The sequence below is a fragment of the Mustelus asterias genome, chromosome 14 (assembly GCF_964213995.1).
Source record: "Mustelus asterias chromosome 14, sMusAst1.hap1.1, whole genome shotgun sequence".
NCBI classification, from domain to species: Eukaryota; Metazoa; Chordata; class Chondrichthyes; order Carcharhiniformes; family Triakidae; genus Mustelus; species Mustelus asterias.
In genome coordinates, this window is record NC_135814.1 from 89616790 (window position 1) to 89643452 (window position 26663).

At 42.2% G+C, this 26663-nt stretch overlaps 1 protein-coding gene across 2 annotated transcripts in view; it reads right to left on the minus strand.

The window, feature by feature from the left end:
• LOC144503872 (protein FAM117B-like) overlaps positions 1-26663 on the minus strand; it is a 211882-nt gene that overhangs the window by 89462 nt on the left and 95757 nt on the right. The window contains exon 3 of one of the 2 annotated variants that reach the window (XM_078228878.1): positions 14122-14214. The exons of the other annotated variant lie outside the window; for it this stretch is intronic. Within the exon in view, the coding sequence (XP_078085004.1) occupies positions 14122-14214 (93 nt within the window). The remainder of the gene's footprint in view (positions 1-14121; positions 14215-26663) is intronic. 2 annotated transcript variants of the gene reach the window in all.

The window sequence follows — 26663 nt, forward strand, 5'->3', positions numbered from 1 at the left end:
TCAAGTTTGCACCTGATTAAAGCTAAAACTACTCCACTGGGCATGTTCAACAATGCATCATACTTTAGACATGCAAGTTAAGGATGACACTGACAATAATCCCTCTATACTCTTACATGCTCAAATACTGCACTTAAATGGATATAGATCAAATTTGAACCCCACACAAATAAAATGAATTTGAATTTAGGCCACAACTGCTAATTTGTATTAATGTATTTTTCAACAAAATTGTGGTCTACACAAAATAAGAACAAAGCACTCCAGTGTAACATAAGCAACAAAATGAAATTCTGGTCAATATTTTGCTCATTCCAATTATCAAGATTTTTTTTTTTAAAAGCAATGTTCATACAGTGCGCAAGTCTTAAATCATCAGTAACTGCAGCCATCTGCACAGGGAAAGGGGTCCATTGGAATTTTCTTTTAAATAACATCTGTCACACAGTCACATATTTAAAGAAATTACTGAGGCAAGAGAGAAGGTTCCCTTTCATCCACTCCACTGATAAAATTCCCCAAATATTTATTTTGGGAATCCTTGCATGAATAGCAAAGAAGAATTTCATTTACTTTAGTCTGATGAAGTGCTTTATCAAACATACTGACCCACAATAGAAAAATTCATTCCTGTCCCTCTCGAGGACCTATCGTTAATTGCAATCTTTTGGTATAAAAGTAAGTTAAATTCAGTTCAACAGAAAGATCTGGGGAAACACAAGGTGGTTAGGCCCAGTCAAAGCATTTACCCAAGAGGGGAAGGAAGAATAGACTATAAGAGTAAACTTGTAAGGAACATCAAAGTGAACTATAAAAACTTCTATATGAAAGCAAAAAGGAAAATGTAGTGAAGACAAACGTCGGTCCCGTACAACGTGAAACAGGAAAACTTATTACAGAGAACAAGGAAATTATAGAGCAATTAAACAATAACTTCCATTTTTTTCTTCACAAAGGAAGACAAATAACTTCCCATAAATGCTAAGGAACCAAGGGTTTAGTGAGGGGGAGGAGGAATTGAAGGAAATTAGTATTTCTAAAAATGTGCTGGAGAAATTAATGGGACTGAAAGTCAATAAATCCCAAGGGCCTGATAATCTACCTCCCAGGGTACTAAATCAGGTGGACTTGGAAATAGTGGATGCGCTCGTTTCATCTTCCAAAATTCTGTAGATTCTGGAATGGTACGCATACATGTGGGGCAGGGAGGTGGCACAGCGGTTAGCACTGCTGCCTCACAGCACCAGGGTTCAATTCTGGCCTTTGGTGTGTGCAGTTTGCATGTTCTCCCAGTGTCTGTGGGTTTCTTCTGAGTGCTCCGGTTTCCTCCCACAGTCTAAAGATGTGCAGGTTGGATGGATTGGCCACGCTAAATTGCCCATTGGTGTCAGGGGGGTTGCACAGTAAGAAGTCTCACAACACCAGGTTAAAGTCCAATAGGTTTATTTGGTAGCTTCAGCGTGTCGCTCCTTCTTCACCTGAAGAAGCGACGCTTCAAAAGCTTGTGCTAACAAATAAAGCTGTTGGACTTTAACCTGGTGTTGAGAGACTTCGTACTGTGGCTTACCCCAGTCCAACGCCGGCATCTCCACATCATGTCAGGGGGATTAGCAGGGTAAATATGTGGGGTTACGGGAATAGGCCCTGGGCGGGATTGTTGTCAGTGAAGGCTCAATGGGCTAAGTGGCCTCCCTCTGCACTGTAGGGAATTCTATGATTCCTCTCATTTACCCTACTAGCTACATCCTCAAAAAACTAACATTTGTCAAACATGATTTTCTTTTTGCAAAACGATACTGACTTTGTCTGATCATGCTATGATTTCCTATGTTAATTGTTAAGACTTCCTTATCAACAGATTCCAGCATTTTCCCGATGATGGATGTCAGGCTAACTGGCCTCTAGTTCCATGTTTTTCCTCTCCCTCCTTTCACAAAAGCACAGCATCTACTGAGGCCACTCCAGAATCTAAGAAATTTTGGAAAATCATGACCAGCAGATACATTATTTTTCCAAACCTGAGCATGTACGTCATCAGGTCCTGGGGGACTTGGTTGGTTTTTAGTCCCTTAGCTTTTTTAACATGTTTTTCCTACTGATAATAATCAACTAATTTTCTCACTCTTCTCGGCCCCAAGGTTACCTTCTAATTCTGGTAATTTGTGTCTTCTATGTTTTGTTCAATGTCCCTGCTATTTCCACATTTTCCATAATTTCTCCTGTCTCTGCCTCAAAGCGACCAATGTTTACTTTAGTTACTTTCCTTCTTAACCTGTAAAAGCTCTGATAGGCCTGACTAGTGTTATTATTCAGGTCAGGAGCTCCGAGGTTTTTTATGAAGTCAGCCTAGATCATAAGTTTTGCACTTTGAATTTTAGCACGGGTAAGCATAAGACGTTTCACTCCAGGTATGATTCAAATGACCCACTAGGGAGCTTTTATCAAACAATATTTATTTAAGAATACAGTTAATATACAAGACAATTAGCAATAACTTTACCAATTACAGACAAAAAAATAACCATGATATTATACATACCTTAACAGCTAAGAATGCTGTCCCAACACCAACATTCCTACAAACATCCACACCCCGGTTTGGTTTAGCACAGAAAATAAGCATGCTCACAGGATACTGGATTTTGCAGCTTTCCAACCCCTGCTGTGGTTTACTCCTTTGGATGTTGAGTTGAAAGCGTGGAGGACTTCCAGCCCTGGAACTTTCAGCCCACTCCAAGAGACAGATTATTCCTTGTCTCTAGTTACTAGCTAGCCAGCAACTATGAGCTAAATTTCCAATGCCAGGCAGAAAGACAAGATTCACAGTTCCCAGGTTTCATGTTCTTTGCAACATAGGGCTTCTATTTTAATCTAAACCTTCCTAGTAAGTTAGGGATAGAACTTACTTGCCGAAGTGTTTTATATAATGGAATTCCTCTTGGTTGGGCATTTAAAATTTTCAGGCATTTTTGGTCCCTTGAGTCTGTTCTAGTACTCGATGTGATCATGGCTGATCCAATGATGGCCTTAACTCTATTTTCCTGCCTGCATCCCATAACTCTCAACTCACAGATTAAACAAAATTTGTCCATTTTAGCCTTGAATATATTCAACGACCCTGCCTCCACTGCTCTCTGGGGTACAGAATTCCAAAGGTTAATAACCTTCAGAATCCTCATTATCTCCTTCTTAAATGGAAGACCCTTTATTTTGAAACTATGCCCCCTAGATCTAAATTCACCCACAAGAAGAAACATTCTTTAAGCATCTACCTGTCATGCTCCCACAGAATCTTGTATGTTTCAGATTACCTATCATTCTGCAAATTCCAATACAGGCCCATCCTGCTCTACCTTTCCTAATAAGACAGCCCCTTCATCCCAGGTAACAACGTGGTGAACATTCTCTCATCTCCAATACTAGTAACTGCTTCAAGACAGACAACAAAAACTGTACACAGTACTCCAAGTGCTGTCTGGCCAATATCCTGTACAGTCATATCAAGACTTCCCTCTACACCATATCCCATGCAATACAAGTCAACATTTCATTTGCCTTCCTAATTACTTGTAGTAACTTCACACTGGCTTTTTTGATATTCACATAAAAGTACAACCAGATCCCTCTGTGTTGCAACATTCTACAGTCTCTCCATTTAAATAATCTGCTTTTTCATTCTGGCTTTCAGAATGGACATCCTTATTTTGCCACATTATACTCAATCTACCAAATCTTTGCCCACTTAACCAACATATTTTATTTGCAGACTCTATCCTCCCCACAAAATGCTTTCCTACCTACCTACCTTTGTATCATTGGCAAATTTGGCTACAATACGCTCAACCCTTCATCTAAGGCAACAATCTATATTGTAGTTAAGTTCCAGCACTGACCTGCAACATGCCCATTTGCCACTTGAAAATAATATTTATACCAACTCTGTTTGCTGCTCACTAATCAATCCGCTTTCCTTGCTTAATATATTAACCAAATACGATGTATAATACCTCTTATGTGGTACCTTATCTAATGCCTTTTGGAAATATTAATCCACTGCATCCACTACTAATTCCTCTTTGTCCTGCCTGCTTGCTACATCCTCAAAGAACAATAATACATTTGTCAAACACCATTTCTCTCTCTTAAAATCACGTTGCCACTGCCTGTTTGCATTACGATTTTCTAAATGCCCTGCTACTACTTCCTTAATATTGGACTCCAGCATTTTCCCAGCGACAGGTGTTAGGGTAAGTGGCCTATAGATTCCTGCTTTCTGACTCCCTCCTTTACAGGTGTATAATTTGGAGTTTTCCAATCCATTGGGACCTTTCCAGAATCTAGGGAATTTTGGAATATTACAACCGCTATTCCAGCAACCACTTTTTTTAAGACCAGAGGATGGAGGCCATCAGGTCCTGGGAACTTGTCAGCCTTCACTCCCATTGGTTTTTCTTGTACTTTTTTTCTCATGGTCGTGACTGTTTTTAGTTCCTCCCTCTCCTTTGCCTCGATTTTCTACTATTCTTGGATGCTTTGTGTCTAAGGTGGTGAAGATAGATACAAAATACTTGTTCAAAGTCTCTGCCATTTCCTAGTTTCCTATTAATTTGCAGTCTCAAACTGTAAAAGAATAAATGTTTACTTTAGCCACCGTCTTTGTGTATACATGTAGAGGTTGGTGTTGTTTCTTGATGTGTACTCTAGCCTATGGTGCAGCTATTGTTAGGGAACTTATAAATTACTCTATCAATGATTTCTTTCCCATAATATTTCTCATTTCCACCTAAACCGATTCAACATCTTGATTTTCCAATCCAAGGCCATTTCTCGCTACTGTAATGATCTCATGCTTTACGAACAGTTTCTTCAACTACTTTTCCTCTTCCTATCATACCAAAATGTTAATATTCAGTTGGTCATCTTGCAACCACGTCTCTGTAATGGTTATCAGAGCATGCTCATTTATTTCAGTTTTTGCCAACAATTGAAATAAAGTTCAGTCCATCCATCTGAAGCACGCTGCATTGATTCAGATCATTGTGTCTTTTTATTGTTTTTCTCTGCTCTGATCCTATTAGCTGGTGTATTCTTATGTTTGTACATTTTATTTCTTCCTGGCACGCTCAGGTAACCATTACCCAGGCCACTACCTCGACTATTGTTTCTCCTTTCTTGTTAACTTCCTAAATCTCCCATCACGTGAACTTTCTCTCATTATTTAAAGCCCTCTCTACAGCCCCAGTTCACAATTTACCAGGACTTGGTCCCAGCAGGGTTCAAGTGAAGGTCATCCCAACAAGACAATAACCTCTTTATCCAATATTGGTGCCAGTGCCTCATGAATCAAAACCCATTTCGTCATTACCAATCCTTGAGCCAAGCATTCCACCTTCTGATCTTATTTACCCTGTGGCACATTACTTGTAGCTCAGGTAGCAATCCAGAAGTTAACTTTGTTGCTGCTTTTTAATTTAGCCCATAATTCAGGGATGGTCAAACCATAGATCATGTTGCATGCAACTCTTTTACAGATTGAAGTACAGTTCCCTGCTTTTATGAATAAAGTTTGGCTTTACAGAAAGTGGGGCAGCTGAATCATTCTGAAGAATCAGGTGGGGCCTTGGTACACAAACAGAGCCACTGTATCCACTAGCCTAACTCAACTGGTCCAGCCCAATCTTTGAGACTTGGCAATGCAAAGTTTATACCCCCAGTAGCTATTGCTCCCACTTGCAGCCTGAAAAATGCCTTCCTGCACTGGAATATATGCCTGGTGGCTACAGGAGTCGATGTCACTGGACTGGGCCTGCGATGCAGTGGAGCAGGGAAGGCCAAGATTATGAGCTGAGAGAGGAACTTGGGGAAGGGATAAAGAGAAGGCAGCCTGGGATTTGGTCCCTGACAGACTTTTCTCTATAATTCAGCTTTCCCACATCAGGGCAAACTGGAGAAATCAGGTAGATGGGAGGAGGAGGGGATGAGTGAGTGTGGCTGAGTGGGGAGGGAGGGCGTGCGCGATTGAGAGAGATAGGAATCTGAGCACGTGAATAAATACTCCTGAGCCTCAGTACTGTCATCAGTTTGCTCATCCCCTAAAGTCCCCACACAGGCTGAAACATCGCAGGCACTTGGTGCAGATATGGTTGCTGTGAATTACACTGGTGCCCACAAAACCCTGCACGCCATAGCTACATCACTTGCCCCAACATCTCCAATGTATTTAATTTAACTAATTAGGGTTTCAATTTTAGAAATACCACTCAACAATTATTTGAACTGATCTCAAGTAGTCTATCTTGCTGAGCTACAAATTTAACAGAGTACTTTAGATCTTGTTGGTACAAGTTTAAACTACTACTTTAGTATAGAGGAAAAAACCCACAAAAATCACCAATTAATCGGTGGAAAGGGATCTGGGTGGTTGTACTGCTGGATTGCGGAGGACAGAAAGGATCGAGCATGTGGACATAAAGAAAGAGGATGTGTTGGAACTATTGAATGGCATCAAGGTTGGTAAGTCGCCGGGACCGGATGGGATGTACCCCAGGTTACTGTGGGAGGCGAGGGAGGAGATTGCGGAGCCTTTGGCGATGATCTTTGCATCGTCGATGGAGACGGGAGAGGTTCCGGAGGATTGGAGGATTGCGGATGTGGTCCCTATATTCAAGAAAGGGAACAGGGACAGCCCGGGAAATTACCGACCGGTGAGTCTAACCTCAGTGGTTGGTAAGTTGATGGAGAGGATCCTGAGAGACAGGATTTATGATCATCTAGAGAAGTTTAGTATGATCAAAAGTAGTCAGCACGGCTTTGTCAGGGGCAGGTCGTGCCTTACGAGCCTGGTTGAGTTCTTTGAAAATGTGACCAAGCACATTGACGAAGGAAGAGCGGTGGATGTGGTCTATATGGACTTCAGCAAAGCGTTCGATAAGGTCCCCCATGCAAGACTTCTTGAGAAAGTGAGAGGGCATGGGATCCAAGGGGCTGTTGCCTTGTGGATCCAGAACTGGCTTGCCTGCAGAAGGCAGAGAGTGGCTGTGGAGGGGTCTTTCTCTGCATGGAGGTCAGTGACCAGTGGAGTGCCCCAGGGATCTGTTCTGGGACCCTTGCTGTTTGTCATTTTCATAAATGACCTGGATGAGGAAGTGGAGGGATGGGTTGGTAAGTTTGCTGACGACACCAAGGTAGGTGGTGTTGTGGATAGTTTGGAGGGATGTCAGAAGTTGCAGCGAGACATAGATAGAATGCAAGACTGGGCGGAGAAGTGGCAGATGGACTTCAACCCGGCTAAGTGTGTAGTGATCCATTTTGGCAGATCCAATGGGATGGAGCAGCAGTATAAAATGAAGGGTACCATTCTTAGCAGTGTAGAGGATCAGAAGGACCTTGGGGTCCGGGTCCATAGGACTCTTAAATCGGCCTCGCAGGTGGAGGATGCGGTCAAGAAGGCGTATGGCGTACTAGCCTTCATTAATCGAGGGATTGAGTTTAGGAGTCGGGAGATAATGCTGCAGCTTTATAGGACCCTGGTTAGACCCCACTTGGAGTACTGCGCGCAGTTCTGGTCACCTCATTACAGGAAAGATGTTGAAGCCATTGAAAGGGTGCAGAGGAGATTTACAAGGATGTTGCCTGGATTGGGGGGCATGCCTTATGAGGATAGGTTGAGGGAGCTTGGTCTCTTCTCCCTGGAGAGACGAAGGATGAGAGGTGACCTGATAGAGGTTTACAAGATGTTGAGGGGTCTGGATAGGGTGGACTCTCAGAGGCTATTTCCAAGGGCTGAAATGGTTGCTACGAGAGGACACAGGTTTAAGGTGCTGGGGGGTAGGTACAGGGGGGATGTCAGGGGTAAGTTTTTCACTCAGAGGGTGGTGGGTGAGTGGAATCGGCTGACGTCGGTGGTGGTGGAGGCAAACTCGTTGGGGTCTTTTAAGAGACTTCTGGATGAGTACATGGGATTTAATGGGATTGAGGGCTATAGATAGGCCTAGAGGTGGGGATGTGATCGGCGCAACTTGTGGGCCGAAGGGCCTGTTTGTGCTGTGGCTTTCTATGTTCTATGTTCTATGTTTAATCACCTAGCTGCTTACCAAGTTAGTGATCAAGGTAAAGACAATTAAGACAAATACGAAATTAACAACAATTTGCATCTAAATAGTGCCTTCAATATGGTAAAATAACCCAATTGGTTGGAAGGCTGAAAGCAACGAAAAGGTAAAGGGACCAAAAGAGAAAATACTGGAAAATCTCAGCAGGTCTGGCAGCATCTGTAAGGAGAGAAAGGAGCTGACGTTGAGTCCAGATGACCTTTTGTCAAAACCCTGTACATAACCTCCAAGATTATCAGTACCTCAAGGACATACAACATTCTTCGAACTGCTGTGAGCTTTGACAAAAGGTCATCTGGACGCGAAACGTCAGCTTCTTTACCTCCTTACAGATGCTGCCAGACCTGCTGAGATTTTCCAGCATTTTCTCTTTTGGTTTCACAATCCAGCATTCGCAATAATTTACTTTTATGAAAAGGTAAAGGGAGGTTTCTTTGCCGAGAATTAGGTTGTAAACGTTGTTTTGCAAGGGTTGGTGTTGTCCTGCTTTCATTTAGTAAAAACAAAGGCCTGGGAATTGACGGAACATGGAAATTTGTCCACAACTCCAAATTAAAGACTATGCCAAACTGAAACAAAAGATGTAGGGAAGAACTGGATAGGCAAATGCAAATTAACATGGGGAAATTGGAAAGTATAGGCCAAGAATGCACACCTCAAATGGCAAGACTTAAATGGTGATAAGCAGAGGGAGCTAGATGTATAAATGTATAAATCTTTGAGAAAAAGCAATGCATGTAGATAAGGCTACTTAAAAAAAATCAAAATCCATACACCGAAACGGAGGCTGTAGCGAGGGAGAATTACTGAATGTGTGAAACATCTTAATTAAGTTGCATTTGGGAGTTTGTCAAGTTCTGGACATCCCTTACTGGAAGGATATAAAACAATGGAAAAGATTCCAGTTCCATTCGATGTGGCCCCACACAATGAATAAGTTAGGAAACAAGACTTGAAAAGCCAGCTCAGTTTTTCTCCTTGAAATCTGATACGGTAATTCATTTTTATCCATTTTAGGGACTGTCATCGCCCAATTCCCTTGTCTTGAAGATTAAGGGTTTTGAAGCTAATAGTGAAACTGTTTCTGTTGCTTCGCAAGACAGTGACAAATAGGGCACAAAATTACCATCATGAGCAGTAAGATGAAATCAGAGAAATATTTGTTATACAAGCTGACTGTTAAAATGTGGAATTACATAACAGAAATCATTACTGAAATAGAGTCCATAAGCATTCTTAAAAGGGAAATTAGATGGTTGCTTTAAAGAGGATTAAAATGTGGTGAACAAGGAGAGTGGAATTAATCTGTGGCTCACATAGTGAAAGAAAAAAGTTTGTGCTGTAACATTCTGGAACTCAAGCACCAGTGCGAACAAAGAGAAACAGGAATGTAGTGATGACTATATAAAAATAAATTGTTCAAAGTTGTTTGCTATATATTTGGTCTGAGGTAAATGTTTCCCTGAACAATATGTCATACACTTTTCTCTCCTCTTCCCATAGACTGGGTGAGGTGGGACCAGAGAAGCATGACACTTTTCAGTGCTTTATTAAGTAGGCCACAACCCATTAGTTGGTCTCAATAACATGTCAGCATGTTATTCCCCATAAGAGGCATTATCATGTAGCCCTCACTAGAAGCCCATGCAGGGATGCATATTTCCAAAAGAGATTATTAAATAAAATAATGACCACAATCACGGAAAAGATTCAGGTTTTTTTAGTTTTTTTAATTTTAAGGGCAAAGTACGGCAAATCAGAAAACCAGAATCTTTTCTGCCCACTGCAGTAGTAAAATGAAATCGGTTTCAGTGGCGCCAAAGTTGGTCATTTCCCTTCTCTTCAGTGTCTACGTTTTGAGATCCCTACTGAACTGATTTAATAGTAGTTTTGCAGCAAATTATTACCCCAAATTACTTTGGATTCCTACTAATGCTATCACATAGCAGCTATTCAAAGTAAAAATTATCGATGTTTTACCCACATTTCCTACTAGCAAGCCAGAAATTTAATAATTTCAGTTTCAAAAATGTTAGAAAAATTGTCTGTGCACAATATTTATACAATATTGTGGAGTCATGCTGTTAGCAAGGCACATGAAACAAATTTTGAATCTTAATGTGGACACTAGTTTAAACAGTGGCGGAATCCCAAACACCAGAGACAATACCACAGAGAGCAACAGCCAATACCAAACAAATGGAGGCAAAAATTCAGTGGCATCAATCAGTGGATAGGGAAGAGCAGCAGCAGCTGAGGAACTACAGTCAATTGTTCATCTGATCATTTATCTAAAAAGAGCATAACATCCTTCAAGGTAAACAAACAGTTACAAGATCTGAACCGTGTGGCTGATAGTGAGGAAGAAAACTGTTGGCTGGAGTGGTCAACTGGACAGAAAAGTGGTAAATAGAAGGCAGTAACAGAGAAGTGAGAGGTAAAGTACTTGGGGAGGACAAACAATAAGTGTAGGGGGATAGAGCTCACATATCACTGACAGTGATATGCAAGTAAGATGGTCAAGGCATTTAAGGTGCTTTGTTTTATTGATTGAGACCGAGAGAATAAGAGGGAGGTTATGATAGAATATGAACATCAATATCCTGGGGGTTCCCACTGACCGGAAACTGAACTGGACTAGCCATATAAATACTGTGGCTACAAGAGCTGATCAAAGGTTAGGAATCCTGCCAATGACTCACCTCTTGACTCCCCAAAGCCTGTCCACCATCTACAAGGCAAGATTGTGACAGAATGCTCTCCATAATATGATTAGGCACAGTCACCTAACTGCACATCTATTGGACTGTTGGAGGAAACCAAAGCACCCGGAGGAAACCCATGCAGACAAAGGGAGAAAGTGCAAACTCCACACAGTCCCCCAAGGCCAGAATCAAACCCAGAGGTCCCGAGCATTGAGGGAGCATTGCTAATCACTGCCATAGTGTCACCTTTTTAAAATATAAATCAAACCCCTCCATACCCCTCTCACCAAACCCTTCTTTCCTGATTATTTTCCCCAAACCAGTTTACACTGCTCCCTAAAACTCTCCCCTCCACACCATTAGCCCAAACCAGTTTACCATTGTCCCCAAACTAAGCCAGTTTTTCCACAGACACGGAATCCCTTGCAACCAGTTATTTGGCAGACTGGCAAATGGAGGTAAAATGGAGGACTGGCAACTGTTAGCTCGAAGGCAGCTTCATACTTCATTTTTTGGTGTAGAAGATTCACCTTTATTTATCACTTGCCAGGTCATATGTCGTCTGCTCTGTGGGAGGGGTATGTTTTAAAACTCTCGAGTCTTCTTCCCAAGCACTAACGCAAGTACAAGTAAAATGTCCATCGCTGGGGTGCAAATTCAAGACTAATCTAAGTATAGTTTTTTGCAAGTGAAAAGGGGGTTGGTTGATTTATACACCAAGTAAATGCAAATGCTTGATTTTTGGCACCGAAAATGACATGCCAGGTCTACTTATGTGCCACAATCTATGGTAAATGTTGGTGTTCAGAGGGACTTGGGTGCCCTTGTACACAAAGCATAAAGTTAACAGGCAAGTACAGCAAGAAATTAGGAAGACATACATTATCACATAGGGGTTGGAGCACAAGAATAAGGATTCCATAGGAACATAGAAGATAGGAGTAGGAGGAGGCCATTTGGCTCTTCGCACCTGCTCCGCCATTCATTACAATCATGGCTGATCATCCCACTCAATAGCCTAATTCTGCTTTTTCCCCAAAACCTTTGATCCCATTCGCCCAAGTGCTATTTCTAGCTGCCTCTTGAATACATTCAATGTTTTGGCATCAACTACTTCCTGTGGCAATGAATTCCACAGGCTCACCACTCTTTGGGTGAAGAAATGTCTCCTCACCTCCGTCCTAAATAGCCTACCCTGAATCCTCAGACTGTGACCCCTGGTTCTGGAATCCCCCACCATTGGGAATGTCCTCCCTGCATCTACCCTGTCTAGTCCTGTTAGAATTTTATAAGTCGCTATGAGATCCCCCCTCATTCGTTTGAACTCCAGCAAAAACAATCCTAACCTCATCAATCTCTCCTAACACATCAATCCCACCATCCCCAGAATCAGCCTGGCAAACCTTCGCTGCACTCCCTCGAGAGCAAGAACATCCTTCCTCAGAAAAGGAGACCAAAACTGCACACAAAACTCTAGGTGTGGCCTCACCAAGGCCCTGTATAATTGCAGCAGCACATCCTGCTCCTGTACTCGAAACCTCTCGCAATGAAGGCCAACATACCATTTGCCTTCTTTACTGCCTGCTGCACCTGCATGCATACCTTCAGTGCCTGGTGCACAAGGACACCCAGGTCCCGCTGCACACTCCCCTCTCCCAATTTACAGCCATTCAGGTAGTAATCTGCCTTCTTGTTTTTGCTTCCAAAGTGAATAACCTCACATTTATCCAAATTATGGATTTGGATTATGGCATCTGCCATTTATTTGTCCACTCACCCAACCTGTCCAGATCATTCTGAAGCATCTCTGCATCCTCGTCACAGTTCACCCTCCCACCCAATTTCTTGTTGCAATTTTGGGCTTTGTTGAGACTCCATCTGGAAGACCATGTACAGTTTGGGTCTCTGTACTTGAGGAAGAATTACTTGTCTTAAAGGGCGTATAAAGGCTCACTAGATTGTTTCCTGGGTGAGGGGGTAGCCCTATGTGGAGGGATTGAGCAGAATCAATCTTCTCACTGGAGGGTTGAGAAAAATGAAAAAGTGAACGTATTGAAGAAGAAGACTGAGAGGGCTCAACAGGCTAGATGCCTGAAGGCTCTTTTCCCTGGTTGGAGAGTCTAGAATTAGTGGGCAAAGTGTCAGGAAAAGTGATAAACCACTTAGGATTGAAATGAGGAGAGACTTCTACACAAAATCTTTGGAATCCTCTACTGAGACTCATGGAAGCTCAGTCATTGAGCATATTTAAACTTGAGATCAATAGATTTCTGCATTTGAAATCAAGGTGTATGGGGATTGGGCAGGAAAGTTGCATTAAGGTTTAAGATCAACCATAATCATATTTAATGATGAAGCAGGATCTAGAGCTCACTCCTGACTACTAGCTCAAATGTTAATGAAGCAGCAGTATAATATGATGGGTACCATTCTTAGCAGTGTAGAGGATCAGAAGGACCTTGGGGTCCAGGTCCATAGGACTCTTAAATCGGCCTCGCAAGTGGAGGATGCGGTCAAGAAGGCGTACGGCGTACTGGCCTTCATTAATCGAGGGATTGAGTTTAGGAGTCGGGAGATAATGCTGCAGCTTTATAGGACCCTGGTTAGACCCCACTTGGAGTACTGCGCGCAGTTCTGGTCACCTCATTACAGGAAAGATGTTGAAGCCATTGAAAGGGTGCAGAGGAGATTTACAAGGATGTTGCCTGGATTGGGGGGCATGCCTTATGAGGATAGGTTGAGGGAGCTTGGTCTCTTCTCCCTGGAGAGACGAAGGATGAGAGGTGACCTGATAGAGGTTTACAAGATGTTGAGAGGTCTGGATAGGGTAGACTCTCAGAGGCTATTTCCAAGGGCTGAAATGGTTGCTACGAGAGGACACAGGTTTAAGGTGCTGGGGGGTAGGTACAGAGGAGATGTCAGGGGTAAGTTTTTCACTCAGAGGGTGGTGGGTGAGTGGAATCGGCTGACGTCGGTGGTGGTGGAGGCAAACTCGTTGGGGTCTTTTAAGAGACTTCTGGATGAGTACATGGGATTTAATGGGATTGAGGGTTATAGATAGGCCTAGAGGTGGGGATGTGATCGGCGCAACTTATGGGCCGAAGGGCCTGTTTGTGCTGTGGCTTTCTATGTTCTATGTTCTTCGATTACTAGTTGTGATACCAGTATCGACTAAGTTCAATGCACAGTCCTGGTATACGCTATTAAATTCAGTCTGAAATACAAAACACAAAAGATAGAGTTTCAAAATGCAAAAGGAAACTCCCTTGGCCCTCAGTGCAAAAATGGAATAATGGAATTCTAACCTCTTTCAATTGATCGTTGCTTCCCCAGGATGCTGAACGTTTGTGGGATCCTTTCTTCTTTTCAGAGCTCTCTTCTGTCCAGGCGCTTGGAGTCTGTCAAGAAAATGAAACAATATACTGCTTATGAATCCACCTCATTTTCCTTTCTGACGACAGTCCAAACTTTATAAAAGTTGGCTGGTTAACAAAGAAGCAGACCAATGCAGTCATAACCATTAATACAAAAGCTAAATACTGCAAATGTTGGAAACATGACAAGGGTCATAGAGGTTTACAGCATGGAAACAGGCCCTTCGGCCCAACTTGTCCATGCCACCCTTTTTTTAAAAAACCCCTAAACTAATCCCAATTGCCCGCATTTGGCCCATATCCCTCTATACCCATCTTACCCATGCAACTGTCTAAATGCTTTTTAAAAGACAAAATTGTACCCGCCTCTACTGCTACCTCTGACAGCTTGTTCCAGACACTCACCACCCTCTGAAAAAATTGTCCCTCTGGACATTTTTGTATCTCTCCCCTCTCACCTTAAACCTACGCCCTCTAGTTTTAGACTCCCCTACCTTTGGGAAAATATATTGACTATCAAGCTGATCTGTGCCCCTCATTATTTTATAGACCTCTATAAGATCACCCCTCAGCCTTCTATGCTCCAGAGAAAAAAGTCCCAGTCTATCCAGCCTCTCCTCATAACTCAATCCATCAAGTCCCGGTAGCATTCTAGTAAATCTTTTCTGCACTCTTTCTAGTTTAATAATATCCTTTCTATAATAGGGTGACCAGAATTGCACACAGTATTCCAAGTGTGGCCTTACCAATGTCTTGTACAACTTCAACAAGACGTCCCAACTCCTGTATTCAATGTTCTGACCGATGAAACCAAGCATGTCGAATGCCTTCTTCACCACCCTGTCCACCTGTGACTCCACTTTCAAGGAGCTATGAACATGTACCCCTGGATCTTTGTTCTGTTTGTTATGTAACTCTCCCCAATGCCCTACCATTAATTGAGTAAGTCCTGCCCTGGTTCAATCTACCAAAATGCATCACCTCGCATTTGTCTAAATTAAACTCCATCTGCCATTCGTCAGCCCACTGGCCCAATTGATCAAGATCCCGTTGCAATTGGAGATAACTTTCTTCACTGTCCATTATGCCACCAATCTTGGTGTCATCTGCAAACTTACTAAACATGCCTCTTATATGAATGATTTGGATGAGAATATAGATGACAAATAACAGTGGCCCCAGTAGTGATCCCTGAGGCACACCGCTGGTCACAGGCCTCCAGTTTGAAAAACAACCCTCTACAACCACTCTCTGGCTTCTGTCAAGAAGCCAATTTTGTATCCATTTAGATACTTCACCCTGGATCCCGTGAGATTTAACCTTATGCAACAACCTACCATGCGGTACCTTGTCAAAGGCCTTGCTAAAGTCCATGTAGACAACACCAACTGCACTGCCCTCATTTACCTTCTTGGTTACCCCTTCAAAAAACTCCATCAAATTTGGAAGACATGCTTTTCCACTCACAAAGCCATGCTGACTGTTCCTAATCAGTCCTTGCGTCTCTAAATGCCTATAGATCCTGTCTCTCGGAATGCCTTCTAACAACTTATCCACAACAAATGTGAAGCTCACTGGCTTGTAGTTCCCAGGCTTTTCCCTGCAGCCCTTTTTAAACAAAGGCACAACATTTGCCACTCTCCAATCTTCAGGCACCTCACCCGTGACTATCGATGATTCAAATATCTCGGCTAGGGGACCCGCAATTTCCTCCCTAGCCTCCCACAATGACCTGGGATACACTTCATCAGGTCCCGGGGATTTATCTACCTTGATGCACTTTAAGAATTCCAGCACCTCCTTCTGTGTAATATGTACATTCCTCAAGACATCACTATTTATTTCTCCAAGTTCCCTAACATCCATGGGTGACACCATTGTTGTCTGGCATACTGACATCTACCTTGCAGAGGCCAAATGCCAACTCTACAACACTTCCGCCCACATCCTCCGTACCATGACCCCACTATGACAGAATTCACAGAATCACAGAACTGTTACAGCACTGAAGGAGGCAATTCAACCCATGGTGTCTGCACCAGCTCTTTGAATGAGCAATTAACTTCACACCATACTCTAACCATCTCTCATTAACAATGAACATTCTTCCTTTTCAGGAAACAGGCTAATTGCCTTTTGAATTCTTCAACTGAATCTGCCTCCACCCACACTCTTGAGGGAGTGCACTCCAGACTATAACCATTTACTACAAGAAAATGTCTCTCCTCATGATCCTTTTGTTTATTTTACCAATTACTTTAAATCTGTTCCTTCTCTTTCTCAATCCTTTCATGAGTAGGAACAGTTTCTCCCCATCTACTCTGCCCAGATCCCTCATGATTTTGAATGCCTCTATCAAATCTCCTCTCAACCTTTTCTCCGTGGAAACCAGTTCTAACTTCTCCAATTTATCTTCATAACTAAAGTTCCTCATCCTTAGAACTATTCTAGTGAACCTTCTCTGCACTCTCTCTAATGGCTAAAAAGGGATTTAAGAATCAAGCCAGAGGATATAACTGAGGTTTAAATCAGTAAGATATTACCCAAGCCATGGAGAGAAGAGACAATCCAGACACTGGAAGGATTTAACATTGATAAGGAGGTCGTATTGGACAGGCTGTCTGCACTTAACGGTTCATAAGGCACCAGGACAGGATGAGATGCATCAAGGATACTGAGGGAAGTGAAAGTGGAAATTGTGGAGGCCATAATTTTTCAGTCTTCTTTGGACTTTAGGGTGATGCTAGAGAATGGAGGTGGCCATTCCGTTCGCAACACGCTGGTTCACTCCTCAGTTTCCCCCAACACCTCCCTTCCCACCAGCACCTTTCCATACAGGTGCAGGAGATGCAACACCTGCAATTTTATTTGCACCCCATCCAAAGCCCCAACATTCCAAGTGATTTACTTGTACTTTGTTCAATTTAGTATAGCATATACGCTGCTCACCATTTGGTCGTCTCTGCATTGGGGAAAACAAATACAGATTGAACGATTGTTTTGAGGAACATCGCCACTCAATCAACAGGCAAGCTTACTGTCACTGTTCATTTTAATTGTCCACCATGCTCTCAATTTGACTTTTCTGTACACAGTCTACTGCAATGTTCTGATGAAGCTCAACACAGGTTTGAGGAACAGCATCTTATCTTTCAAGTTGGGGAGGTGATGGCCTATTAGACTATTAATCCAGAAACTGTTCTGGAGGACCTGGGCTCGGATCCTGCCATGGCAGAAGATGGAATTTGAATTCAACAAAAAAATATTAAGAATCTACCTATGAACGTGAAACCATTGCCGATTGTTGGAAAAACCCATCTGTTTCACTAATGTCCTTCAGGGAAGGAAATCTGCTGTCCTTCCTGGTCTGGCCTACATGTGACTCCAGAGCCATACAGCAATGTGGTTGACTCTCAACTGCCCTCCAAGGGCAACTAGTGATGGGGCAATAAATGCTAGCCAACCAGCAATGCCCACGCTTCATGAATGAATAAAAAGTCAACATTATAAGGCCTTAAAGTCTCATTGAGCTCAGCAATTTATTATAACCTCCACTTCCATTTTGTCTCAACTGTTTTTCTAGTTCTTTTTTTTCTTTATTCCTTCCAATGTGCACTAACTGAGCGAATCATAAATTATACTTTTCTTCAGTCCAATTCAATTTTATCACAACGTATCAACTACCTCTAAAAGTGAGGAGCCAAAAGTATATGACGCCTTTCAAGAGGTGTACTGTACTAGCACAGGGAAGAGAAGGTGGTTGCAGGTTGCGTTAAGGTGTATGTGTATAATTTTCAACAATTTAATCGTACTATAATAAAAACGAAATTCTGGAAATAATCAGGTCAGGAGAGAAAAACAAAACAAACGTTTCAGAACACAGGCCTTCATAGATCATAGAATCCCTACAGTGGAGAAGGAAACCATCAAGTCTGTACTGACTCTCCAAAAGAGCATCCCACCCAGGCCCTATCCCTGTAACCTCACATATTTACCCCACTAATTGCCCTAACCTACACATCTTTGGACACTAAGCGGCAACTTAGCATGGCCAATCCACCTAACCCGCACGTCTTTGAATTAGGTTTTAAGCAAGTACAGAGAAAAGGAAAAAGGGAATGGAGGGAAGATTTGTGATAGAAGTTTAAAGAGAATAAATGATAAAAGGAACAATGCTGCCAGGCAACAGATGGTGCTAACTGAGCAGGTAAAGAAACTAAAGATGGATTTGAGGTAAAAATGGCCACAGCATAATCATTAATAGCTACTGTCTGAAAAACTGGGGACAGTGATTATGATCTGAATTGTTGAACTCTACAGCCTTCACTCAACATTTTTGCCAAACCAAAAGATGTTGATCTGATGTACTGTTCCTCAAGCTTCAGTAGAACAGTTTTGGATAGTAAGTTTCAGGTCATGCTGGCTGAACACAATCATTCTGCAGAATAGTCACTCAATCAGCAAAACTAAGCATTCACTCAATCGGCAAAACCAAAGTAGAGGCAACCACGTTTAGCATTGAACATAGTTAATACGTTACAATAAAATGGAACAGCGCTGAAGAAAACACTTGCTTTATAAACAAATTGCTGCTTCATCTCAAAGGTGTGCTTGGGGCCCTGCGAAGGGAAAAGATAAAAGGGGAAGTGGTGCATGCTCTGCACTTAAATGACAAAGTGCTGTTGGAAGTGGGGGAAGCAGTGTTGGGTGTAGCTGAAGGATGCACCAGGCTGTTATGGAGTGAACAGTCCCTTCAGAATGTTGAGAGTTCCTCACTTGGAGGAAGTGAGTGGAGTCAAGGAGAAGTTGTTCAACGTGAAAACATATTCACTCAGGTAGAGGTGGTGGTTATTGGGACTGGTCAAGCCTCCAATCAATAAAAACATTGAGGGCCCTCAAGCCATCTTGGTAGGGGATAAAGGTGTAGAAGGATTAAATGTCCATGGTACAAAACAGTTAGTGAAAACTGCTGAAGGGGCTGCAGGCATCAGTAGATTGCGGCATCAGTAGATTGCATAAGTATGGGAAGAAAAATTGGAAGAAAGTCGAGGGAAGGAATCAGGTCTCTGGTGCAACAATGGGCTGCAACAATGGCTCTACTAGGGACGTTCTGTTTGTGAATCTCAGGAACGAGGTGAAAGCGGAGTTGGGGAACTATAACGTTGGGAGGAAAGATCTCCAGAAGCGATGAGGTCAGTCACAGTTTGGGAAACAATGGCCTGATGCTCAGTGATGGGGTCACAGTCCAGTGAAGTCAGCGGTGGTGTCAAGAAAGTTGGCATTCAACCTCTGCAAGATAGAGATTGGTTGACCAAATAACATGACACCTTTGACAGCAGGTTTAACAACATTTTTAGGGATGTGCCTGAGAGGACAGTGTGCTGCAAGTTCATAATGAGTTTAATAATGCTGCTGTCCTTAATTAAAGCACAAGTACATGATTCAACATCAATCCACCTTTTCCATAAACTCCAAATGAAAATGGTTGGACATGCAGCCTTTAAACGGAATGCAAAGTGACGTACTCTCACTGTTTTAAAAATGGGCTGATATTGAATTTTTTCAACTACAATTTTTTTAAAATAACATACAGTAAACTTTTAAGTAGGATCACTCTCTTTGATGGCTACTTTGGTAATGCCAAGTCTGAGGCATACCACTGCGTTCTGGAATGCTTCTGTAGTGGGTATGACTGGTTGAAAAACTGCTTTGGGGCCGTGCAACCTCAAGAGATTATACAATAGGCTGGTAAATCTGCATTTCCTTGCTAACCAATAACCTTTATAAATGAAAAGCATCACTAATGATTCAGTATGTTCTAGTCCTTCTGCTTTTTAAACCCCCCACGCAAAATACTGATCCACTAAACTTCTCCACAAATAGCAGATCAGGGAGATAAAAATCGACATTGTTGACCTCTCGTTTTTTGAATTGGAAATCAACAAAAATCACTACCTGCATAGTATTCATCACGTATTTCATGGTTCTGCTGTTTTACCCCGATGTTTAAATGTCATGTACACAGATACCTGCTTCAGGAGGGTACAAAAGGGAGGTAGGTCTGACTAACTCATGACTGTATCATTTTGGACTCCAAATCCTTATCACCAAAGACACTATGCCTCAAAAATCTTGACGAGCTATATCACAAGTCTCTTCGATTTAGCGTATTAAAAGGCCAAATGGTTTTCAGAGATTTATGCACAAAAATGGTATGCGAGGTCACAGGACCAAGACACTTTCATCAATAGCATAAATGACTCCTGTGCATTCAGACCACACTGCGATTATATCTAATCCCTCCACTACAGTTAAATTTCTCTTCAATTTCACTCACCTTGACAAGTTGGCAAAGTTTCAATTGTGTGGCTTCCAAATAAAACCTTGCTCCTTTAAATTCTTCAAAGACAGTTTCTCCATATCTTTCAGGTTTGATTAAAATTTAAAGATGCATTTATCCTGGAAAAGCTGGGTTTATCCTGTAATTTTTCCTCTGAAATGTTCTGTTGTGGGCAAGTTTCACCTTGGCATGAGGGGAGGGGGTTTAAGGTGCTAAAGATGATTGAGATAAAAGCCACTGTAACCCAATAAGTTCATTACCCAAACATTTTATCCTTCTATACACATTAATATCAAATTCTTCCTCCCCATTCAATTTGACTGCTGCAAAGATGTAAAGTTGCCTGTGCAAGTACCTGTTCTGAACAGAATGCGAGCTTCACTGCCGATCTTTGATTACAGGAGATACCAGTGCAAACAAGGAACATTCAGATAACAAGTCTCCTCAAATGTAGTTTCCTCAATAGGAGATAAATTGCATTGTGCTTCAATTAAATAGTGTTAAGTGCCCTTACTAATACATTCTGCACCACTTCAAACAGTGAAACTAGGTCTCTTTGGAAAATAACCAGAATATTTAATGTTAAACCAACTTTAAAGACAGCCAAGTTACAATAGCCTTGAATCACCTCAAATTTATTTTAAATGTTTAACTTTCATTTTAAAATGGAATCCCATTGGAGCCCAAAACAAGGCTGTTTGGTGTTCTCACACTAAATAGGTCATCTGCAAAAATTAGACTAAGGTTATGCAAGTTATATTTTTGAGAACACAGGTAAAATATGAATTGAAAGCACTTCACAATAACTGCTTAAAGCCAATTTGAATAAAATCCCAAATCACGTGGTACACTTAATTCTACAGCAGAATATGAAAACATCTGGCATCAGGTGACACCGTTATACCTTGAAATATTTATTCTGCCAGCATATAAAGGACAAAAAGCCTGGAGGAGTGATTTTCAAATGAGGAGATATGTGGTTTATCCAGGTTAGGTTCAGCCAAGGACTCAAACAATATCTCCACTTGGTTTACTGATTAGCACGACTGCCACTTCCAGTGTGGCTCAGATTAACAGCAGAAATTAAGAAGTTGCTACCATGCTGTATGTGTTTCCTCTCAAGAATGCCTCATAATTGGTGCCACGCTGAGCCTGGTATGTTTATCTTTATTTGCAGAGCTATCAGAATGTGACCCCCTTGGGGAACTGTTTTCAGATAATGTTCATTTACTTCAGACATTAAAATACTATCATCCGATTACTGACAATTCAGTCATTCTGAGGCGAAGGGCAACAAAGGAAAATTTTGCGTAGCTCATAAAAGTTCCATCAATAGTAGATAAACCATAGTGCTTCAATAAAATAGTGTTATGTGCCTCTTACTAACAAATTCTGCACCTCTTCTGAAGGGAGTGCATGTAAGTCAACTAGATAGAATAGTTTTTAAAATTAACTCAAAAGACAGCCAGACTCCAGGAGTAGGCAATTAGTCCCCTTGAGCCTGTACCACCATTCTACAAAATGATGGCTGATCAGATTGTGGCCTTACCTCACCCCCTAAAATCCTTGATGTCTTTGATCAATGAGAGTATATTTCAGAGAAAAGTATATCTCAGCTTGAATATATCCAATGAACCAGCCTCCATTGTTCTCCAGGGTGAACCGAGAGAAGAAATACCTCATTACCTTAAATGGAAGGCTCCCCATTTTAAAAATGTGTCCCCTAGGTCTAGATTCTCCCACAAGGGGAAACATTCTCTCGGAATTTAGCCTGTCAAGCCCCCTCAATCTTAGATGCTTCAATAAGATCACCGCTCATTCGTCTAAACTCCAACCAGTAGAAGCCCAACCTACTCAACCTTCATAAGATAACCTTTTTGTTCCAGGAATCAGCCTAATGAACTGTCTCTGAACTGCTTCCAATCCAAGTATATATGCCTCCTTACATAACCAGAACAAAACTATATGCAGTCCTGTTGGTGTGTCCTCACCAATGACCTGTACAATGCCATGCAAGACTTCCATACTAGACTCCATCCCCTTTACAGTAAAGTCCAGCATTCCACTTACCTTGTTAATTATCTGTTATATATGCATGTGATTCTTACACAAGGGCACCCAGAACTTCAGTACCACAGCATTCTGCAGTCTCTATTTAATTAATAGTCTGCTTTTCTATTCTTACATAGACAAACTTACTTTTCCCATGTTATACTTCATCTCCAATTTTTTGCCCACTTATCCTACTAATGTTTTGCCCACTCACTTAATCTGCCTATACCCCTTAGTAGACCTTTTGTATTTTCATATGGTCAACAAATTTGGCTACAATACACAACGTCCCTTCATTCGAGTTGTTAGCATAGATTGTAAGTAGATGCGACCTCAGCAGTGATCCCTCTGGCACACAATAAGAGTTTGCTAAATTGGAAATGACCATTTATCCATTGTATTAGATGAATGGTTTGGTTTTTGTGAATAATCCCACTTTCTCTTTTTGTGTATCTGATCATTAATCAGGCCAATGGCCACCTATCCCAATATCACTATGGCACGGTGTCAAAGTTTTGTTTGATAACTCCTGTGAAGCATTTTGGGACATTTGACTGCAGTAAAAGATACTATAGAAGTGGAAGTTGTTGGTGTAATCATTAGAGCATACAATATTTGCTTCCATATTACAAAACCCCAGCAACTTACAATCAGTTCTTTTGTTTTACATTGTATCTGGCAGAAATGAGAAGCAAATGAAGAAACTGAAGATGTAATGCATGCAACAACTTCAAGGAAGCCACAAGCCTCAAGGAGTATGCCTTGGAAGGTTTATAGTTTTTGAAAACATCTTGGGCACATGACAAAAATAAGACTATTGAAACAAGAGAGATACGGGAAACAGCAGTGAAGATGAAATAAAGCAAGTCTTCCTCAATGCAAAATAATAGACCTGGAGGGAGTACTGTTAAGTGTGGGCATGGGAAGGACAGAGGTTATCTAATTTCACCAACTCAAAACATTGGAAAGTCAGTCCTTACAATTTTTCTCTGGCAGTTGTATATACAAGAAAAGAGGTGGTGAGCAACTGCCCACGTTTTTCCCATTATCTGAAACAAAGTTTGAAAGGGATTTTCTGACAGTTATACTATTCCTGACCATACTACACAATGCTCTTGGTTGAGGGCAATAAAGACACTTCAAAGAAGAACAAAGAACAGTACAGCACAGGAAACAGGCCCTTCGGCCCTCCAAGCCTGTGCCACTCATTGGTCCAACTAGACCATTCGTTTGCATCCCTCCATTCCCAGACTGCTCATGTGACTATCCAGTTAAGTCTTAAACGATGCCAGCGCGTCTGCCTCCACCACCCTACTTGGCAGCACATTCCAGGCCCCCACCACTCTGTGTAAAAAACATCCCTCTGATATCGGAGTTATACATCGCCCCTCTCACCTTGAGCCCGTGACCCCTTGTGATCGTCACCTCCGACCTGGGAAAAAGCTTCCCACTGTTCACCCTATCTATACCCTTCATAATTGTGTACACCTCTATTAGGTCTCCCCTCATTCTCCGTCTTTCCGGGGAGAACAAGCCCAGTTTACCCAATCTCTCCTCATAGCTAAGACCCTCCATACCAGGCAACATCCTGGTAAACCTTCTCTGCACTCTCTCTCTAAAGCCTCCACATCCTTCTGGTAGTGCGGCGACCAGAACTGGACGCAGTACTCCAAATGTGGCCTAACCAGCGTTCTATACAGCTGCAACATCAGACTCCAGCTTTTATACTCTATACCCCATCCTATAAAGGCAAGCATACCATATGCCTTCTTCACCACCTTCTCCACCTGTGCTGCCACCTTCAAGGATTTGTGGACTTGCACACCTAGGTCCCTCTGTGTTTCTATAGTTTTGATGGCTCTGCCATTTATTGTATAACTCCCCCCGACATTAGTTCTTCCAAAATGCATCATTTCGCATTTATCTGGATTAAATTCCATCTGCCATTTCTCCGCCCAATTTTCCAGCCTATCTATATCCGGCTGTATTGTCCGACAATGTTCATCGCTATCTGCAAGTCCAGCCATCTTCGTGTCATCCGCAAACTTGCTGGTAACACCAGTTACACCTTCTTCCAAATCATTTATATATATCACAAATAGCAGAGGTCCCAGTACAAAGCCCTGCGGAACACCAGCCGGAAAAAGACCCTTCGACTGCTACCCTCTGTCTCCTGTGGCCAAGCCAGTTTTCTACCCATCTAGCCACCTCTCCTTGTATCCCATGAGCCTTAACCTTCTTAACCAACCTACCATGAGGGAATTTGTCAAATGCCTTACTGAAATCCATATAGACGACATCCACGGCCCGCCCTTCGTCAACCGTTTTTGTCACTTCCTCAAAAAACTCCTCCAAATTTGTAAGGCACGACCTCCCTCTTACAAAACCATGCTGTCTGTCACTAATGAGATTGTCCCGTTCTAAATGCGCATACATCCTGTCTCTAAGAATCTTCTCCAACAACTTCCCTACTACGGACGTCAAGCTCACTGGCCTATAATTACCCGGGTAATCCCTGCTACCCTTCTTAAATAACAGTACCACATTCGCTATCCTCCAATCCTCAGGGACCTCACCTGTGTCCAATGAAGAGACAAAGATTTCCGTCAGAGGCCCAGCAATTACATCTCTTGCCTCCCTGAGCAGTCTAGGATAGATGCCATCAGGCCCTGGGGATTTGTCAGTTTTAATGTTACCTAAAAAACCTAACACTTCCTCCCTTGTAACGGAGATTCTCTCTAACGGGTCAACACCTCCTTCTGAGACACTCCCAGTCAACAAGTCCCTCTCCTTTGTGAATACCGATGCAAAGTATTCATTTAGGATCTCCCCGATTCCCTTGGGTTCTAAGCATAATTCCCCTCCTTTGTCCCCGAGAGGTCTGACTTTTTCCCTGACAACTCTTTTGTTCCTAACATATGAATAAAATGCCTTAGGATTCGCCTTAATCCTGTCTGCCAAGAACATTTCGTACCTCTTTTTGCCCTTCTAACTCCCCGTTTGAGTTCTTTCCTGCTCTCTCTGTATTCCTCCAAAGCTCCATCTGTTTTCAGTTGCCTGGACCTAACGTATGCCTCTCTTTTCTTTTTGATCAGATCCTCAATTTCCCTGGTTATCCATGGCTCTCGAATCCTACCTTTTTACAGGCACATGCCTGTCCTGCAGCCTTATCAACTGTTCCTCAAAAGACTTATCCCCGAACAGCCTCTCCCAATCAACGGCCGCCAATTCCTGCCTAATCCGGCTATAGCTAGCATTCCCCCAATTTAGCACCCTACCCTGTGGACAAGGACGAGTGTTGTCCTTTCAATTGGAACAGACCCAAAAGCAAGAGATTGGATCAAATGTACCTGTTCAACTGTGTGGCTTGCAAGAGCTTGCTCAACTGTCAAAATCTTTGCAAAACCCTATAACACATTGAACTGACCACTTGCTCTCATGTTTGTGAGATCAGCAGCAAAAAGAGCTGAATACTTTTTGTCAATTTTGGAAAATGCTCCATGGACATCAGCTGCCATGACTGCTTGTAATTCTTTATTCATGGGCCTACAAAACATTAGTAATAAATTAAGTTGTGACCTAATTGTTACTTAATGCCCACAGGAAGATTTTCTAGCAAGGATCAAGGTAAAAATCAGCAGTGGGAAATCTCAACCAAGCTTGAAAAAGATCCACACTGAAGTTTACATTTAGAATCAGACTAATTATGGCACAGGAGGCCATTAAACCCATCAAGTCTATGCTGGCTCTCTATAGAGCGATCCAGTCAGTTCTATTACCCTGCTCCAACCCCATCACCCTGCAAATTCAGTACCAAGCAACCAAACAATTTCCTTTTGATCATCTCTGCTTCCACCACCCTTTTAGACATGTTCCAGGACATTATCATTCACTACTGCCTTATCTAAATCAATCAAATCTCCCCTCAACCTCAGGCCACCCGAAAGCACTTTTATATCCAATGAAGCACTTTAAAATGTCACTGTTGTACTGTGGGCAAGGAGGTATAATCTTAAATTTAGAGCTAGGCCGCTGAGGGATGATGTTTGGAAGCACTTCGTACACAGCCGTGAAATATGGA